The sequence below is a fragment of the Cygnus olor genome, chromosome 18 (assembly GCF_009769625.2).
Source record: "Cygnus olor isolate bCygOlo1 chromosome 18, bCygOlo1.pri.v2, whole genome shotgun sequence".
NCBI lineage: Eukaryota > Metazoa > Chordata > Aves > Anseriformes > Anatidae > Cygnus > Cygnus olor.
This window is the reverse complement of record NC_049186.1, coordinates 2,332,524-2,353,116: the sequence shown is the minus strand read 5'-3', so window position 1 is coordinate 2,353,116 and position 20,593 is coordinate 2,332,524. Positions and strand designations below refer to the sequence as shown.

At 46.2% G+C, this 20,593-nt stretch overlaps 1 protein-coding gene across 4 annotated transcripts in view; it reads left to right on the top strand.

Annotated features, from left to right (window-relative positions):
• The window catches only part of STX8 (syntaxin 8), a 98,449-nt gene that overhangs the window by 15,814 nt on the left and 62,042 nt on the right, over nt 1-20,593 (top strand). Inside the window, exons 6-8 of one of the 4 annotated variants that reach the window (XM_040577757.1) lie at nt 222-314; nt 2,813-2,988; nt 4,355-4,921. In XM_040577757.1, coding sequence (XP_040433691.1) covers nt 222-314; nt 2,813-2,979 — 260 coding nt within the window. In that variant the 3' untranslated portion in view covers nt 2,980-2,988; nt 4,355-4,921. Of the gene's footprint in view, nt 1-221; nt 1,143-2,812; nt 2,989-4,354; nt 4,922-20,593 lie in introns of those variants that run through there. The other 3 variants (XM_040577758.1, XM_040577756.1, XM_040577755.1) reach the window with 3 other exon arrangements.

Genomic DNA, 20,593 nt, shown 5'->3' with positions numbered 1-20,593 from the left:
TCCCAGCCAGAGCAGACAAATTAATTACCCATCATTCACATTATTTTAGGAGTGTTGTTGCCATAAGGATTCATTTTCATGTTGTGTTGATGTCTTTTTCTTAATACCTTTTAACTCTTTAAACACAGAGTAGATCTTTCTTCACTTCTACATCTTTTGTGGTACGTTGCCTGGCTTACTGGCAATTTTTTTCACGTAATTTCATGTAATTTCTGATGCAGAGCAAGATGCTGGACTTGACGCTCTTTCTTCAATCATATCCCGGCAAAAGCAAATGGGACAGGAAATTGGGAACGAGCTGGATGAACAGAATGGTAAGAACAAGAGCCACAGAGACCTATTTTTATGTAAGAATGTTTCATTTAATTTAGTCTTCATACAATGGCATTGCTTTTTCACCCACAAAGTAACACGACAATACTGTAAAGGTTTCTGTAACAACGACTCCTGCAGATTCTATGCATTCATCAACTGTTTATTTTGCCTTACTTGTGCGTAAAATTTATAACACTTGGTATATTTTTATGAAAACTGTCTTTGGGAAAACAAGGATTGGAGGTTGTTTGTACATAGTACAAAATTAATTTTATACTTGAATCTTCTGCATTTTTCAGTGATTCTATTCTAATGACTTTTTTTTTTTTAAATGGCAATCTTTTATTTGTTTCTGAGTTTCATTTGAACATTCTTACTCTGTGTCTTTAGTTATTAGCTGAATGGAAAAATCTTGTGCCAGCAATTAAAGGAGAAGCATTGTATTGTTTGCTACAAATAATTAGGATTTTGAAGACTTCATGAATTGAATGTAGGATCAAGTTAAGTGCAATATTGAAATAGAATAGTACTTACTTTAAACAGAGCCAGTATCCAAATGGCGGAATTGCTCTCCTGTTAAATGTGCTTTGTTATTCACTTAATTGTTTGCCTGACATCAACTGTCCCTAGGAGAGCAGATCCTCTAGTCTTTCTGACTTTTTCATTTCTTACAATATGGTAATAGTTCAATTAGAGCCTTGGAGCCCTGCCAGTCTTCTCCCTTGCACAAAGACTTGAGCCATATGGTTTATCTTTGGGTTGTGTTGTGCTTAACCACTGAGAAGGTAAATGTCCTTTTACTTGCTAATAAATGATACGCTTAAATCAGCTTCTTCCTGGACCTGTGTTTTTCCCTTGTATTTCTCGGCGTGCCTGCTCGTAGCGAGGGGGTTCCCGAATTAACAATCACGTAACAGAAAGTGCTGCCTGGGAGCTCCGTTCCAACTGAGTGAAGTGAGGCTGCGGCTTTCTCGTGTTTGCCTTGTATACATGTTCTGGCTAAATCCAGGAGGGATGAGAAATGTCTAGGATATGTCATTGTTAATCTTAAGATTGTTAAGAAATGGTTTGCACAGCTGGGAGAAACTATGCTTAGTGCTCTTGTCATGTTTTGATCCTCTGCCTCATCTGAGTAAAGACATTTTCAATTAGAAATCTCAGTTTCATAAGTTTCTTCTATTAACTGTTGTTTAAAAAGTCACATTAATTGTTTTTTTTCTCTAAATAGAAAACAGGTGGGAAGCATGAGTGTGTTTACTAATTCTTTGTGAAACCTTGGTTTCTCATCAGGAAAATATATAATCTGTGTCCCATTTCCCTCTCTTGGGGGTCGGGGGAGGTTCCCCAAATCCTTATGTTCTGGGACTCCGAAGGTTATGTGCATTGTACCATTGCATTTCTGCGTGACCATACCAGGCTTTTTCTAGCACTGAAGCCTTGAAACGTCTCTGAAATTGGGAATGTATTTAACCCTCCTTTTCATAAATAGTGCAAATAATGCCAGTTTTGTTTGACTTGCTTGTCTTGCAGATATTTACAAAGCCTAGAGTAAAATTCTTTGTTTTTGTATGAGCTCTTCTGGGACCTACAAGCAACTCTTTCTCAGAAGAAAAGCTTTCCCAAGTGCTAGGGGTAAAAAGCAGTGAGGATTGCCTGCTGCTGACTGCAGGCTAGGTTCTGCGGGCAGGGAAAACGCGGAGTTGCCTGTGCTGCTCACTGCCCCAGCATTGCAAGAATAAAGCCTACCTACCAGTCATGTAGAGCGCCTTGTTTATAGGTCTTTGGCACCCTGAAGAAGTAGGGAAGCAGTCTGACTTCTGCAGATGGAGGGTCAGAGCACTGAGTGCTTGGCTTCTCTGCTACCAAGCAAGTTGAACTTCCATGTTTTCTCTGACTTGGTGCAATTCTTTGTTTTTGTGGATATGGGGGGTATGGTAGGGTGTTTCATGCCACTGGCACGCTGGAAAAGCTGAAATCCCTAGCAATATTTTCCAACGTCTACTTTCCCTTTACGCATCTTATTTTATGCCCTGTGCTTAATTGTCCGCAGACTTTTCTCAGGCACTTTGCCAATATTGTGTCACTATTACACTGTCAGGTTGATGAGCATAACTGCCCTGTAATTTCCCCTTGCTCGGAATCTCTTTCCTTCCTCGTGCTGAGTGATAATGGCATCGTCTGTATTGTGGCAAGGCAGGGGAAGTTCATCTTCATTAAGTGCTGCATCAATATTTCTTTTTATTTGAGTCAAATTTCCATCAAGCTGTATGCTTCTGTGGGAAGCTCGACTTCCACATCGCTAACCTGCTTTGGACATTCCCACCTTCTGCAACTAATTAGGTGCCTTTAGCTCATTCTGGCTTGGGAGCTAGAGCTTGCGATAAACTACAACTAAATTCAGAAGTAGCTGATGATGTCTGATAGTTAACGCAACACAATTCAGAGCGCTGGATAAGTGTAATTATTTTCCAGACAATGTGCTTTTTTCCTTCCCTAGCAGTTCAAGCTCTCTGTTCGTTGAGCTATTTGCACTTCCCAGTTCTTCAGGCTAGCCGGAGGCATTTTCTCCTGAGTACCAGTTGGTGTAGCTGTGCATTTGCAGATTCTCCAGCCGCAGAAAGCAGTGGAGGCATCCAGATTAATTATGCAAAGTTTACTTCTTGAGTAGAGCTGGTATGTGTAAATTCTTTTGTGTTTGTTAAATGACTGAAAAATGATTAAACTTCGCTTTTAGAAGGGGGGTTACTTGGCAGTATCTATTTTTACTTCACTGGTGGGCTGACAGGCATGACAAGGAGTAATGCTCGAGGTTTGTAAGAGGGCATCTCAAGGCATCCTGGAAATGAGCCTCGCGGGGCGACTGCTGCCATCCGGGGAAGTTTGGGCGCTGCAGAAGATTTGATCCCTCTCCTCGGGCAGGCTGGGGGACACCAGCTTCCTCTGAGCCCACCTTTCGGCCGGTGGCTGAGCTGCCATCCCAGCTGGCAGGCACCGAGAGGGACTCCTCTGGTGTGATGCCTCCAGCCTGCCTTATGCGCCCAGCTCAGGACGGAGCGGCCGTGCCCTGGAAAAGCCTGGTTTTTCCCCACTGATCATAAGTGAGCCTGGGCTCGGACGGAGGTGGCTGCTTTGCAGACATCTGCCCTGAGCAAATGAATCCTACCCTTTGATTTCACTGCGATGCTTCCAAGTTTTAATTGGAGTCTCATGTCATTCTTTACTCAGATTTTCATTATAGCTCTGTCCTTGAGATTTTATGGCTCTGCGCTAAGCTGAGGGTCCTTTTCAAACCTCCTGAGCGTAGTATTTTGCACTGATGAGCAAAGTAGAAGCAGGGTACCAGGAGACATTGTTTTTTTTCCAGCCTCGGGAGTCTGCTAGCAGTGGGAGAAATGGGGGATTAGCAAAAGAATTTTCCCATCGTTAATTCTGATTTTGGCCCCAGAAAACTTTCTGTATTCCTTTCATCTGTTACATGAAAAAAAAAAAAAAAGGCAAGAAAATAGTGCAAATGTCCTCTGGCCCTGCTGATGAGGCAATCTAATCTAGTGCAATAATTTTGGAAGAATGCTTTCAGAAATTCTAAATGTTGTTTGTTTTACCCTTATAGAGATGTTGTTTTCTCATTGTGGCATGCTTGCATGAGAATATACAACCCTTAATGATGAACGGTAAATACTGGTAGCTTGCAAAATGTGTAGTGTTTGGCATTTTTACCATATTACTCCCCATTTGGTATACAAACGGGATTCTTTTGCTCACCGCCCCTTTAAAACTTGTCAGAGCATAAATATGTTCATAAATGGATGAGCTGCAAAAAAAGACGACTGTTTATGTCCTTTTGCTGGTCAAGGGAATGCTGTACACAGAGTGAATATTCAGGATGTTCTTAACCAAAATGGCTCTTAAGTAAGTGAGCTGTCATAATGGTGTTTTGATTACGCAGTTATGTAGGATTTTCAATTTCTCACCAGTGAAATTGCTAAAGTCAACCAAAAAGCATTAGCTGTCTTTTTTTGTTTTTGTTTTTTTTCAGTAGCTTTGTAGATAGGTTGCTGTGTCTTAGCAGACAGCATGCAAGCTGTCTGAGGTGTACTCGGTTCAGCTGTCCCCGTGAACCTGACACGGTGCTGTCCAAGCACAATCTGTTGACGCCACTCGAGCCCTGTTCTGGTGTTTCTCCGTGTACGCGTACAGAAGTATTCTTGTGAAATCAAAGAAAATGAGTGAAAGTGTTCTTGGTGATGCAGTGGCTTGTTGAAAACAACTTCTACGTCAGGGATCCGACATCAGGGGTCTGATTTGTACCTCCTAGGGCAGTCTTCAATCAAAAGTCCATCGCTTCTGGTGCAGAGAGCCCACTTGGTATTTGTGAAATGCTCCTCCTAGAAATTCTTTTTACATGGCTGTTGCATAATCAAAATGGAACCCTGAAGTAGTTTCATGTTTCTGTTTATTAAGAACATTTTGATGTAATACAAACTAATTAGTATTGTGTATGGAGTATGTATGAGTTACGAGACTAAAACTGGTAGAGCAATGGATATATTACCTCATTGTTAGGGTTAGTTTGTAAATAAGAAATGATTAAAGATTAAATTTAAAATTTTTAAAAGTGTTCATCTTGTCTAAACAGTTTTCATCAGATAGAGTACAATCCTGCACCCTTTGACCCCCCCCCGTGAGGTGGCTCGAGTCTTCTGGTGTGGGTTTGAAGGTGTTCAGCATTCCTTGAGAAATGCTGAGCACCGGCAGGTTCAGGTTCTTTAAAAGCCTCTGAAGAGAAGCATGTGTTTTTAATATTCAGATTTTAAATAACCATCCCTAGCTTGACTGACCTCATACAATGCAGATAGATTTTTATTTTGCTTCCTGAGCTTATTGTATAGAATAGGAATGACTTCAGTTTTATTGGGAAATGTTCTGTCTTTATTGCATGCTCTTTAGTTGGAGTTAACCCTTCTTAGGGGAAAAATTAACACCCGTGTTAAACGTTGCCTTTTGTCATCAGGGATCTAAATAGGGGAATACTCAGTCTCAATATGAACACTCAGAAGTTAGGGAGTGCCAAAATTGAGGTTAGATGACACTCTCCTCATGTGTATTTCTAGGCTTAAAACAATCACACATTTTTTTTTCTGCAGGTCCTGCCTCACTTTGTGCATATGACTCGATCTCTTCTGGGTTGAATTGAATTTATGTAGTGATGAAAACTATTTGTCAAGTCTCTGCTCCGCTTCTTCCAGGTGTGGGGAAATGTTTAGTGATTAAGGTAACAGTTGTAAAAGGTTTTTATCGCAGCAGCAGCAGAACACTGCCTTAGCACATAAAACTATCTCTGCTTCTGCTGGGAGCTCTGAGTGATGCTGGTTAACCCCTCCTAACCAAGCTTTCTTAAAAGTGATTTCCTCCTTGGCGTCTGACCTAACGGTGCAGGGTCTGCAGAGGTTTTGACACTGCTGCTTATCAGAAATCGGTGAGGACCGTGCCCTGGGTGTAATGAAGTACGGGGCAATACGAAGTACTGATTGGAAGGACAGAGGAGATTTGCTTTATATGTGCAGCTTTGTGAGAGGTTCAAAACCTTATTTACTGGACACCCAAAATACACCTTAACTATTAATTTTCTTGTTTCCTTCTGGGTTGGGACTGATGGTGTTTCATATCCCAAGGAAGCTGTCAAAATCAAAATACACTCATTTTTCCTGTCAAGAGGGCCGTTGGAGGGCCTACAAGGAAGCTTTTAACTCTCCAGAGCAGAGTTTGAGCGGTGTGCAGTCCATAAGAGATGCAGCCTTGTGCTGGATGAGGAGGACAAAACAAAATGTCTGTGCTGCCTGCTGAAGGCTATGTGCAATGAAAACTTAGGTTTTCATTTTTTCAAAATGAAAAAAAGTATCTACACAGAGCAGCATTATTTGTAGCATTTCCTAACCTTTTATGTCCATGACTTTGCTGCTTCAGTGTTTCCAGTGTTTGTGTATATGTAAAATTTCCTGCCATTCTTAAACAGAAAACTGGCAAAACCTGAAAAGTGCAGTGTGGATCTGTCTCCAAACGTGGGTCAGCAGCCTGATGAGAACACCTACGCAGGGCCCTCTGCAACGGAGGCTGACGGGGTAATTTTACCGGTGTTGGATGATGCGGAGCAGCATGGGAGGTGTGAGCTGTCTTGTCAGTGGGCTTCCCGGACAGTTGCTGACAGCAGCGTTAAGGGTGAGGCGTAAGCGGCTTTGTGTTCCTTTTCAGGCTCTGGTAGGGTGGGTTTCCAGCAGCCAAACACTGCTGGAAGCTCTGGCGTGACAAACGGCCATTTGTAAGTATTGATAGGAGGAGAGATCTGCAGTGGCTCTCGCTTTTAAGAATCAGGTGTGTCAAATAAGCTTGAATTCATTCTATGGAAGAGCGTTATGAGTAGGGGAAAAGAAGTAGACATCAGTTTGACTTATGAGACAGAATCAAAACCATTCTTAAGACATTCTTGTAAGTCATCCATGGCAGCGTGGGTTCAAATGAGTCATCTTCAATAGATGTGAAGTTGATTGGATAATTATACTCAGAAATTTAGGACTGGTGATTCATAATTGGATTAAAAGGCTGTGTTGAGTTGGGCTGCATAGGTCTTGCTGGTTCTGTTCAGCTCTTTCCTTAAGGATGCAGATGATGAAGTCTTTAGCGTGCCTATTCAACTCCCATGTAATACAAGAATGGGAAAGATTGTAGCTATGCTGGGAGTAGTGCTAGAATTCCTCCAAATGATCTTGACGAATTAGAGTGAAATTCAGTCAGGCTACCTGTAAAGGGTGACGCTTCTGCGAGGATTAATCTGATTCCAAATGAGCAAATAATCCTTAGGAGAAGAACTTGGGGAGTACAGTGTATGGGGTCACAACCTGAACGTGACCGAGTACTGTAATACTGTAGAAAGGGCCCTGTGCAAACCACTGCTGCCTGGACAATACGTGATCCTGATCGCCTTGGCGCTGAGACAGCGTGCAGCTTGTCCCGCGCTCTTCAAGGTAATGCGGACCAGGTGGGGATGGCCCCAAGGGCAGGCAAAAGCATGACTGAAACACTGAGGCGTGACCCGCAAGGGAAGATGGACTGCTGGGGTGGCTCCGCTTCAAGAGGTGAGGGCCGGGACAGGAGCGCAAGTTTCCTGCGGGCCGAAGCAGGCCGCTTGGAGCGGCGGGCCCACGGAGCAGGGAAGCTCCGCCACCAGCAGCGAGGCGGTCGGCGTCCGGAGGTTGTGCGATGTCTTTGAGGACATGTTTGTGCCGGACAGTGGTGTTGCTTGAGCCAAGTTAGAGCAGGAGATGGACCAGACAACTTCTTACTGTCTGCTGTGGCCTCCTCCAGCTTTTTCTTTCCCGCCTCTTCTTTTCTGCATCTTGGCTTCCTTCAGACTTGTTCTCCTGCTTTTATTGAGCTGGTCTTTAATCTCCCCTTCTGAATGTCTCATCCTCGCTTTTGAAACCACCCTTCAGTATTCCAGTGCTCTTGCTCAACTGGTATCCCCTTCTGGGTCCTTTTCCATCTCTCTCTAACTTGTGCTAATGGGAAGGCATCGGGGTACTGCAGCTCCTGAAGCCACTGGAGAGTCTTAACGTGGAGAAAACAGCATTGTTCCGAAATGGCTGAGAAGTTTTGGCTGAAACTTTAATATATTCTTTTTTAAAAATTCATCTGGAAGCAGACATCCAAGTTAAGAATCTCGAGCCCGAGTCGTAAAAGTTTTTCATCATTTTGAGCAATTGAAAATAGGCCTTCTCATGGGAAGCAACAAATGGCCTGCTATTGCAGGTCATGCTACTGAGCCTGTGTGTGTATTTTTGTTACGCTCTGTGTACGCATAATAATGGGAGATGATACTTTTTCTTTCGGTATTTTTTCTAGCTTTATGCAGTGCTTACAGAAACAGATAAACCAGCAAGGCACAACCTGGATGAGGATGAAAGCGTTACACTTCTGAAATTTGACTGGGCTCCTACATACTAACACACATACACAATGAGCCTGTCTGGCCTCTTGGCACGGAGAGCGTTTTTCCTTGAATAGTTCAAGCCGTAAAATAACTGTTCAACATTTGTCTTCTCAATTATGTGGATTTTTCCACAGTTAGTCAATCCCTACCTCACCCATACCGCTGTGTGGGGGGGAAGCTGTCTTCCTTCATCTGTCTTCATGGTGATCTGAAATGCTGGGGAAATTACTGCTGAGGAAAAATTAGTTTCTAACTCTTTTTTAAGCCTTGCAGGATTTCGTGATAAGCATTATGATCTTAAACGTCTTGATCGTTAAGTCTTGTTGTTAGTTTTGTAGCAGGGCTTATGGAAAGCTGTAATAGGGATATAAGCCTCAACTTTTAGCAAAAGAGAGGTTTTTCCCCATCTGCTTCTTCAGGCGTTTGATTTAAGCTGTTTAAAAAGAAAACAAAACCTAACTGTAATTGTAGATATTTTAACACTCTGATGATTTTTTCCATGTTAATTTAGCTTTTCCCTGTTCAAAATCACAGATTGAGACTGTAGAGAGGGGATTTATTTTCCTAGCCTGCTTTCCTACTTCCTTATGGTGACTGTCTGTCATGCATCGTAAAGAAGCAGAAAGGCACAAGCCCAGCCTGTTCCCTGTTACAGTTCCTTTTTGGTAAATTGCATACCTGTCTGTGAGCAACTGGAATTATATATCCCAGCCTCTGCTTGTAGAAAAGAAAAGCAGAAAATAAATTGTCCCCTGTAGAACTGCCTGTCCTAGCAGCCCTAGGAGACTATTGTGGAAATTTTTGTAGGACTTTATTTATTTTACCCTCACAGATAATACTCTGGTATTATCTATCTGGCTCCTTCTCCATGAGTACCGTTTTTTTTTTTTTTTTTCAGCTGAATTGGGGAAGGTTTTAATTGCATGCTAGAGACTGGGTCCCAAGCTGTTTCTAGCTTGTTCTCTGTAAGCTTACGTTCAATGTGAACAGGATGTGTCTGAGGCGTGTTCTGCTTCAGCATTTTCCAATGATGATATATCATCGCTGTCTCTGGGCAATATTTTACTCTTGAATCATTAAGCACTACTTATTTAAAAATAAAACAGTATTTTTAGGCTATATCCTATTCGTGGCAATGAAATGCAGCTTGAGAGTTTAGACTTTATAAGACTAACTTCAGCGCTTCCTCTGTCTCTTCCCTTCTTGAGAGGATTTTTTGAGGATTTATGGGGAAGCAGTAGGTGATTCCTCTGTCCTGCGTCACTTGATAACTTGCGTGCCTAAGCGTTATTGGGAAGAAGGTAATATTCAGGCTTAGAAGAAAGTCATGCTTGGTAGGAACCATATGCTCTTGCGTCATGGTGATTTTGGTGAGTGGGCTGCTGGATGTTTAAATAGGCTTTTAATAGATTTCCCAGAAAACTTGTAGGGTCGAAACCTGAACGGTTACAACACAGGAGAGAATAAGAAAACCATGTTTCTGGCCGAGTTGTTATCGTGAGGTATTGCTGGAATCCGAAGAGTGCTTTGAACCTAATTTACTCACCGCTGAGTCAGTTGGTGAATTCTCTCCTGCAGATTCTCCTGTATTTCTCATTATCTCAAAATGTGACTCGAGCTCATTTCTCCTCGTGTCTGAATGAAGAAACTCTCCTTGCTGACTCTCCTGTTCTCCCAGACGCTGAGTAGAACGTGTTACTCCTCGGATGCTTTTGTGGAGCCCTCTGGTGAGCTGTCTGCTGGTGGCTTGCTGTGTCTGGGGCCACTGGCGGTGGCTCAGCCAACACCGAGCCGGTGCTCAGTGCAGCTCACGATAGCAGGCGAGTTTGGTGTCCCCAGGGGAGCTGGGCTCAGGGTGGCAGGCAACAGGCACCATTTGCAGGTACGGCACTGGGAGGAGGATCTGCGTTGCAGTTTTGGGCTGCTGGATGCTGCGTTTTAATGTTCCAGTGCCAGAGAGTTCAGCCTGCAGGGGCCGTGGTGGCTATGGTGTATGCAGGGGTTTCAGCGCCTCCCGTGTTAGACCCTCTTTCTTTAGGGGCAGGTAGATACAGTGTGAGAATCAGCTTGGGTGCGGAGTTGAGGGGAGGTGGCAGGGTGGGATGTAGGGGTAGTGGGGAGAGCCGGAGGAGGCTGGGCACGGGGCAATGCTCCCTGCAGCCTGGTGGGTTTGTGCTCCTGCGGGTGCTTTGAGCAGCGGTGGCAGAGCCGTGCAGGCAGGGAGCTGGGGTGGCTTTGGTGGCATGGGGGATGTCCCCATCAGAGCCACGGTTTGGGCTGCTCCGTCCCAGCCCTGCTGCGGAGCGGCTCTGAACACGCAGCCCGTGGCGGCTGTGCCGGGATCTGATAGCCCCGGCCGTGTTCATCAGCTGCCGGGCAGCTTCAGGTCTGTGCTGATTTGTTCCGCAATAAATAACGTAACATATGGAATCGCTTTGGTAATCAGCACCTCTCAGAACCAGAAAATGAAATGAAATGAAACATCTTGTAGTGCTCTGGCCGTAGCAAGAAACAGACAGCAGGATAAAGCTGGTTGCTCTGCTAACTCCTCGCGCGCAAATGGATCTCTATTGTGCAGCGTTTGAAGAGGAAGTCGGGCTTTCTGGCTTGCCTAAATACTGCTTCAATTTGTGAAATCCGCTGGTAGATACAGCCTGGAAAGGGCAGGTAATACTTGGCTGTGCTCAAGCATTGAAATTAGCCCCGCAGCTAACTGTTTGTAGAATGGGTACAACACAGTTCATTGCAACTAGATGAAAGCAGAAATGAGCGCTGGGAACAATTGCTTGCTCAAAACTGCGCTTCAGTCAAACATAATTAAAGGGAATGTGACATAAACATGGCACGGGATGCTTTTAAGATGTTAAAGTTGATATCTTAAAGCATCCTAAGATCACTTAAAAGCAGATAAAATAATTGTACTGCAATTATTATTATAAATAACATAACTTCCTCGCGAGCTGGAGTTTTAGGTGGAATAAGTCATATTAGCATAACCTTTTTTGAATCCCTGATGTGTTAAAATGTGTTTTGTTCCTGTGCGTCCAAGACAAATACGCCTTGCTCTAAACGTTATGCTGTTTGAGCTGTGTATTAAGAATATTTTGCCTTGCTCTCTGACTCCGGTCCTGTAATGTTGCTCAGATGACCCGCGGGTGCGATGTGATGTGCTTACAGCCCCCAGCGCCCTGCTTTTTAGTGGGACCAGAACGAATCCATCAAGGACCAGGGTAATGCTCCGCTGTGCCGGTAGCGGGGGCCTTGGGCGTGGAAGCAGACGGGACTCTCCCGAGAGCTGTGTCAGAAAGGCTCTAGCATGAGGGAGTAAATCACATAGTTCAAAACTGATACCGTAATGCGAACCGGCTGGCATCAAAGTGTGGGGGCATTATCAAGTACGTCTTGTCTGGCTGCATAGATCGCATTGTTTTGAAATAACTCCAGTGTTTGATCTTAAAATTTCGTTGGAAATTTTCTCATGAAACCAAGTTTTGTTGAAAAATGCTGGTTTGAGTCCAGAGTCTTTAGTCTGAAACATCTGCGCCTGGCGGACTTTTTCCAAGTTCGGGGGAGGAATTTAAGGGATACCTTTATCCACGACCAAGGGGTGGGTTTGGCCCCGGACAGCGGGGCCACAGGTTCCCAACAGCTGCCTCCAGGCTCCCTGCGGTCGCTCGCCCGAGCTTGCTGCCGAAATCTCGCTTTGGTGTTGGCAGAAAAGCCAGGCTGCAAGTACTGCCAGGCACTGCTGAAGGTTGGGTTCGGTCTGTTTGGGGGCAGACCCTGTGTAAAAATAAGATAACCTTTGGTATAAACTCCCAGAACACTTTTTCTGTATAACTTTGACCTTTGGTTTTTAAACTCGTTGTTCTCAGGGGCTTTTTATCTATTTTTTTTTTTTCATGAGAAAAGCATAGTGGAAAAAGCGGTGATTTCAGAAAGAAACTTCGGAATGATGTATTTTACGGTGAGACTTCCCTGACTGCTTTAACACCGGAGAGGTCTGGTATCCCTGCTGTAGCATCGCTCCAGCATCACACACCGATGAGATGCTCCTTAGTTTGAGGAAAAACCCCGTCACGATTCAGCTGAGCCGGACCTCCGAAATCCCCCTTAGGATGCTCCGATCGAGACCCGTCAATTTTCCTGCTCGCTTTTCTCCAGGCGGGCGATGCCCGGCCCCTTGTGCACCACGCTGCGGTGCCGCCGGCCTCCACGCCGCTGCTCCTCTCTCTTCGAGTCTTGCGTCTCTCAGACCCATAGCTACCGGCAGCAGTAGCAGCTCTGTTACCTGCTGTTATTTTGGAATATCGACGTTTTCCGTGTCCCTGTGTTATCCTGTTGCTATGCAGCAGGGTGTGGGTATCACGTTACTGTAACTGGGTTCTCGACCAATGTTTGTAGATAACGTGGGGTTTTGCCAAAGAAAATTAGCAGTGTGAATTGAACTCTAAAGTGGCCTTCCGAAACATGATATTTTAAATGAATAGAAAATCAGATAAGCTGGGAGGAAAGCTTCCTTCTGGTTGAGCTTATGACATAGACTAGTTTTTATGTAATAGTTCCCATTATAAATAAGTATTTTTGCTTGGAAGTTGTTATGGGGACTGAGCTGTCTCAGAGCACAAACCCGTGGACAGAAGGAGCAGGCTGCGGCACGGTGCACATCCACGTGTTAACGATCAAAGGGCTTGGGAGGAATCGGGCTGGGTTTTGTGCTTGCTGGTCCTGATGCATCTGTGTGGCAGCTGGGGTCAGTGCTAGCCAGTTGGGTTTTTCCCACTGTTTTATGGTGCTTTGCTATTCATAGGTAATTACAGTGGTGCTTAAACTTGAGCCTAGCTAGCTTAAGCGTAGTTCTTTCCACTAGTTAAACTGCTGTGACTTCACTTTGTGCGGGGAAAAAACTCCGTTTGATGCTTTATTACAATAGAAACTATAATAGTTTTTCTTACGGGTAATGTGGGTGGTGTGTTTTCAATGAAAGGAAGATTATTTTCATAGTTGGAGACCACAGGACTTTTGTAAGGGAAGGTCTGAAGGTTTGTATGTACAATCAGTGTGTTCCTCCCTTTGGCTGAAGGGCTACGCCTTCGCCCAGACTGGTTTGTACGTAACTCTCAAGCAGGGAGCTTAATAGTCAGCGGCGTGGGGCATAAAGGAGGTAGAACCTCTCCTGTCAGTGTTTTTCTTCGCTTCTGGGTTTTGTGTTGGCCGAAATGACTTTTAATAAGTGAGTTTTGGGAACCCCCTGTTCTTCCCACGTGTGGTCATTCTGGAGGTTTGTCTGATCCCTCCCCTCCAGTTCAGTTCTCCGCTCACTGAAACTTGTTTTTGAACTGCCCTGTGCTGCCCTGGAGCTAGAGACTACAGATTTAAGCTGATCTTCAGTTTTCCAGACCGAGCTCTGTGCTGCTTCCCTTCAGAGCAGGCCAGCTGATGGCAGGGGGTTCTGCCGGCATCTGCTCCTCGAAGTACGAGTCCGCGGATGTGACGGAGGTGCAGAAGGACCCAGGTGGGCTGGTGGCTCTAAGGTAGATGTGACCTCAGGTAGGAGCCGCGGTGCCCTCCTGCTCGTTGTGAACCTCGGCAGCAGGCACAGAGCAGCCGGCTGGGACTTCTCCTAGCACAGCACTTCCAACCTGCCCGGCCTGCGGGGCCCCTTGGGCACGACCTGCAGGAAATAAGCTCGAGTGCAGCTTTGCTTTTTGGCAGGACCATCAGCAGCCTTGGAGAACTTGGGGGTCAGTTTTTATCGTGCTGCATCACGTCCTTACGTGGAAGGCTGTATTCAAAACCAGAAGGCAGATGGGAGAGACTGATGCCCAAGTCAGGGACTGCTTCCACTGTGCTTTAACACCTGGAACAGGCCTTGCCTTTCGGTTAGGTGCTGCAGAAAGGAAACCGATGCGTTCAGTCCGCTTTGCAGTGACCCGTGCCGGAGTTCAGGACGGAATACCTTGTGATCTGTCTCCCCAAAAGCAGTTAGATGTTGAACAAGAGGTGCGTTTCTGTCTCACTTCCTAGCATAAGGGAACTCTTTGAAATGCAAACAGAGCTGGAATCTGCTAACTAGGTCTATATCAAACTGGAATTCATATTGGGAAAGAATTTCAAGAGAGGTTTCAATAAATGGTGGAATGTTGCGCCTCTCAGAAGCAAGCATAAATCAGAAACACGATGATCAGAGCTGATTTGAAAGAAATCTCACTGTTTTTATAAGCATAAGAGAAATTTCTCATTTGTTTCTAACTCAGCTTTGTGTTGAGTAGCCTCGGTGCAACTGTGGATGGCATTTCAAATCAAATTTGTACGGCTGAGGCATCTCCTTATAATAGGCTTTCCTTGTAGAAAAAGCGATGTGCCAGTCCATTAGAAACTCAAATTATCCGTTCTCAAAATGCCCGTGCTTATTCACTGTTTGCAGTAGGACATATGTCATCGCCCAGCCTCAGCAGAGTTTCTCAGCGGCGCTTGTTGAGATCTCACCGATCCCCAGATCGGGGACACCTGGCCGCTGCTCTGAGCGTGTGGCTCTGCGTTTTTGTTCTGAAGGTAATAATTGTTCCTCAGACGCTGTTGAAATGGAAGCTCTCAGGTTTTTCTGAATAATGGAGGAAATTGTTAATACAGTGGGGAAAAGACCTCTAAAGAGAGCATGCGAAAGCTTTAAAGTGAGAGGACTTGTTCTACCTCGTGCTGTTTCAGCGTGTTTGATAGCAGGCAGTATTCGATCATTTAGGGTGTGTGGAATTTTGCCTAACGTTAGATATTGTTAAAGGTGGGTGTTTATCATAAAAATCTTTACGCCTTCGAATGACGTGTAACTGAACTGAAGGATGACCAACGCTTCTCAGCGTACAGAGGTAAAACGAAGGAGGGAACCCACCCTGACGGCTGCAGCAGTCATCTCCACAGGAAGGGAAAGCGAAGCTTCACGCGCAGACTGCCCAGGAGCTGTGTCTTGTTCTACTGTACACGTCCCGGTGGACGTTACTAACATCCTCTACTTGGTTAATAGGACCTTAATTAGTAGCTGTTAATTAGTACGTACTTGTTAGCTGTCTTACTGGGATGAGGAACTCAGCTGTTGTGCAGGGCTCGGTGACACTTGGCCTATCCCTAAGAGCGTGTCAGGAGACCTTGTTTGAGTAAAGACGAGGGGAATTGGTGTGGGACTCCGGGAGTTTTGTGGCCTGGCTTCTCATCCAACTCGTTAACGTTTTCCACTCAGTTAAATTGTGACAGCTGAACAATTTATCCTCTGAAGTTAGTAGGAAGAGTAGGAAACACTTTCATTTCAGAGTTGCCAGGAGCCTTTATAAGGACCGTGTTTTAAACAAGTCGCCCAGTGCAATGCTTAAAGAAGCTTGAAGGGGAAACATGGTCTTAGCAGGGATTAAACGGAGCAGCTGGGCATGAAAAGCAGCAGAGATCGTCTGCCTGAAGTCATCTGGATGTGATGATGTCACCCGAACCCAACGCAGCAGAAAAGCCACTCTTCAGTTGTGGGATAAAAGTATTTCCTAAGCTGACTGGCACGATGGACTTCAGCAAGAGGTTTGATTTTTGGAAGGGGGGAAGCCTTCCGATAGTTCTTGCTGGTAGTTGTTACGTGAAAATAAACTGCAGCCACTGAAAAGCTGTGGTCCTCACAACCATGCTCGATAACTCGTGTTGTTGACCGCTGCTCTGCTGAAGTTCCCATCAGGTCCTCTGCTATTTCGGGATCAAAGTGTTGGTGGTGACCAGTGAAATTTCCAAACGTAGGTTTGCGCAGCAGCCCTTAGGTAAATTGGGAAGGTGTCTGGTTGCTGGCAGCGGCTGTCGGATGCTGCGTCTCCTCTTTCTGTTTCAGCTGAAAACGGATCGGCTGCGAATACAGGCAGCCTGAAGCCGTCCCAGGGACTGCAGCGATCGCCGGGTTGTGTCGGTCTCCTCTCACCTTTCTTCCCGCAGCGCTGTGGATGCTCTCGCTCTTCTACAACCAAACAAAACCTTTTTTAATGCCAGCTAAAGGAGCTGGGAGCTGAGCTTGTGGTTGCTGCTGTGAGTGCAGGGTAACTTTGAACCCCGGTACACCATATAAGAGAGATAAATGAGGTCAGTGCTAGCTGTTGCTGTTCATGTGCAGTCCGCTTTAATATGCTTTGGGGATAGGAAGACTCCCTTCTTCTGGAAGAAAGGGGGAGGAGTGGGGGAAGAGAAAACCAACAGTTTAATGTGTTTCACTGTCCCTGTGTGTCTTTCCCCACATCCTAAACATGAAAAATATCAGTAAGCTTCCCTTTGGCCCTGGGGGACGACAAAAGGAGTCTCCAGCTGGAATTCATGAAACTATTGAATAAATGAGCAGTGTCGTGGTTTTGTGGCAATCTCGCTAGAGCACAACTGGAGCGCTGCGAGTGAACAGCCGTTTCATGCACACTTAAACTGTCCTGAACCACTACCCTCCCCGATAATTCTTCATCCTTTCCACGTGGGAGAGAAGCATAGACTAAACCATTTGAAGAAGAGAGTTAGAAATCAAAAGGTGTATTTTATCCCTTGTAAAAAGAAGCCACTGATTTTCTTTTTGCTTTTACTATCGCCCAAAACAATTCACATATGTTACCCGAGGTGCTTTTTAAGCATGGGGTCAGCAAGTGGCTACAGGTTTGATGATCCCACAGTCCTGGGTCTGGCAGTGATGCTGTTTCAGAGGAATGTGTTTTTTCCCCTCCTAAAACTTCTCCTTAAAACAATTGCCCAACCGTTTAAAAAAAAAATGTGCTGTCTGGAGGGGAGGAGGAGATGAAAGTGTTCCCTCCTAACCGCAGCGCTGCACAGCGAAGAAGGCTCGGCAGGTCGGGCACATCCAGCTCCTCGGCAGAGCTTTCCCTCTCCTCCGGTCTCGTACAGGGAGCAGGGCACCTGCCTCCTGGGTGTTTTTCCGTCACCACCATCCCGTGCACTGAACGCACCTCGCGTGTGTTCTGCGAGGCGCTGAGCCGAAGCTTGTGCGTTCCTGGAGCACTCGTGTCTCTCTCTAGCGTTCCAGTTGCAGCTCAGCTCCTCCAGAAATGTGACTCTTAATTTGATTCTCCTGCTCCTGAAAGCAGTTCTGGGTATTTTTTTTTTTTTTCCCCTAAGTTGACTTGTGACTGTCACTGAATTCTTCTTCAATGAGAAAATGCAATAAAATAAATAAGGGAAGGACTGGTGTTGTGCGTCCTCGTCTCCTCTCAGTTGGACTGTGCACTGTGGCTGCCGAGGGGCAGCGGCTGGAGCCAGGGGCTGCACGGAGCCCCCTGCCCCTTTCGGGGGGAGGCCGAGCACTGCTCGTTGTGCTGCTGTCCTAAAAGTGCTTCTGTGCCGAGGTTACTGCGGACAGAGCGTGCCCCTTTGCTCTGCGTAGTGCCCTCACTGCCCTGCTTCCCCTTTCCAACTCCCCTGGGGGCTGTGCTGCCTCTGGAGAGGAGGGACGGTTGTAATGCCGTTTATAAAACTCAACCCAAGCAGTTGGAGCATTAAAAATGGCCACGGAGGTGAACTTGCAGGAGGATCGGTGCATAGCACGACGGCTGAAGCAGCCGCACGAAGCGGTGCTCGCTGTCCTGCCCAGCCGCGTGCTGCGGGACCCCTGGGTGCTGCTGCTCCCCAGAGGAGTGCCCCCGGTGCCTGGTCTGTCTCCTCCTCTGGCTGTCCTTGGGGTGTCTTCTGGGTGCCTCTGCAACAGGGTGAACGGATGGAGCGCTGCTGGTTGCTGTTATCAGCAGGGCTGAAAGGAGGAGAGGCAGGAGCTTCTTGCAGTTGTCTTCCCGCTGGAGCTGCCTGCCCCCGGTAAGCGAGAGGGAAGCCGCTCTCTTCCCCTTCGCTGGAGAGGACTGCCCTTCTTGGCACTTGTTTAAGTGGTGATATTAATAAAATGCACATATATGATATCCAAAACCAGAGAACGTAAGATGTGGGTTTCTGTGCTTGGTAACTACGGCCCGTAGCCAGCAGCTCCGGCCTTCGGTGTGCAGGTCGCGGTGTTCTCAGGCTTCCTCTGCCAGCGCGATGCACGCATGCCTCTGCCTTCCGACCTTAGAGCTGCCCGCACCCTTTGGAGGCCGTGGGGCCCTCGGGGCCGTCTGGTGGAGCTGCCGAGGTGAATTCTTTGCCGGGTCCTCTCGGCAAGCATGGGACAGGGATGGGGACAGGGACACAGAGCCTGCCCGCGCTGAACAGGCGCTAACCTGGAAGCGAGGCCAGCGGATCACAGCGCGCCGCATTCCTCCAGCTACTCCCCGCGGATGCTGAGCCAGATGATTAATATTTTAGCATCTTTGTTCTTTGTTTTCCTTCTAACGCTGGAGGAGTTTAAATCACTGGAAGAAAGGGCCTGACACTTCTCCAGTTACACAAACAAGTTGTGCTGCACTCGCTAGAACTGAACACGATGTTTTCGGGAGAGGTGAGTGCAGACCTTAAATGCCGTTCTTTGGGAAAGGTCTTTCTCCAAGCCGTGGCTGTGACATGGGCGGTGAGCCTGTAGGTATTGCAAGAATTGGGGCTTTATTGCGGCGCCTGGGATGCTTTCCAGTAACTGTGTGTGCCTGAAGAGGAGCTTATTGTCGTACAGCGTTCGGGCCTAGATCCTGGATAAAATATACTGTGTGTTGTCAGACGCTTAACTAAAAGAAAATAGAAGATGTCAGCTTACCTTTTAAACTTCTGCTGGTTCTCTCTCTTAAAAAAATAATTCTCAGGGAAATATTAATTTGTTCCAGCTTCCATGGAGCAGCCCCCTGTCCCCCAAACCTCAATGAGGAAAAATATGACTGCGTAGGTGCAGCTTCACAAAGCAGGAGATATCGAGTTGCACATTAATTCCTGTTTCTCAGCAGTAGCGTGTGGATTTAGAGAAATCCAAGCTGTGGTATCAAAGGTGCTCTCTCCTGTACACCTAGGAAAAGCTCTGGTTGGGGCTGCCATTAAATACTTGTGGTTGCACTGGAATTTGTGCCTTTTATCCTTGGCTTGCCCAAGGACTCACCGCATGGCTTCGGGCAGTGTGCTATGCCTTTCAGCTTGTTTCTTGACAAAAAAAAGAGCTATTTCCCCGTTACGGTGCTCGTGAAGCTTAGCTGCTCTTCTCCAAAAGCTTTACGGACCTGAGTTTGCTAAAAGCCCGTGCGATTTTGATCTAACACGCGATCACCGGCCACCTCTCGCCTGACCGTTTATATTTTCTTCAGTGCAGTTGGGCTCCTCATGGGCTGGATCGCCCGGCTCCTACAACGAGTGTGGGAGCCGGGAGGAAGCCCTGACCGTACCTCTGATCAGGTGAGCTGCAAGTGGCTGCCTGCGTCCCGAGCTCGGGGTGGATGTGACTGAGTATCGTGGACGCGACGGGGAGCGGAGGTCCCCCCGGAGCAGGCACCGGCCGCCAGGCTCAGCGGGGTGCGAGCACACGCGGCCAGCGGCTGTGATGGTTTGAACTCCATCGATGGAAACTTTCAGGTTGGATCAGAATACACTCTGCCTTGGAGTCGGTGGACGTGAATGCAGCTTTGTGGGGAAAGAAAAAAAAAAGCAGCTCTTCCATAAGAGGCTTTTCAGATTCTTGTTCCAGGAGAACACGGAGAAACAGGCACAGGGAAGAAGTCAAGGCTGCAGAGGGCAGCGGAAATCTTACGGCAAGGAGAGGGATTGACGTTTTGGGTGTGTAGTCTGGCCAAATGTGGATTGATAAGAGTTACGGTTTGCTTTCTGTTAGTGTTTTGGCAGCAAGTGATCAAGGAGAGAAAAGAAGTATTGAAGAGCAATGCTGGTTCAAGAAAAAATGGGAATACATTTCTAGCATGTACTAAGGTCAAAAGACTTTTTTTTTTTTTTTTTAATGAGAGATAGGAAATTCCGGAGTAGCTTCCAGGAGGAGAAATGGGCAAAAAAGTTATCTGTTTTTTAAGGTAGAGCTCAGTTTACTGGAGAGTTTGTGACTTGATAGGAAGGGAACTGGACTGGGTCTGTGAGTTTCCCTAGGGTCTCTACCTAGAAGTATGTGCTGCTACCTCACAGTAACACAACCAGATAAACCCTGTTTAAAACTGTGTTTTAACTTGTAATACAATAACAGTGAAAAGAGTTGTATTTTGAGTTATAAAATGGCAAAACCAGGTATTAATTATTTTAACTCTTTCATTCTCTCTCTCTCTCTATATATATATACGTACTTTAAAAAGGGCTGCTGTATTGTGTAAAGCATGAAGATGCTTCTGAGGAAGAGAATTTGCAGCCCAGGCAGCCTTGAAGAAATCTGTGCAGTCT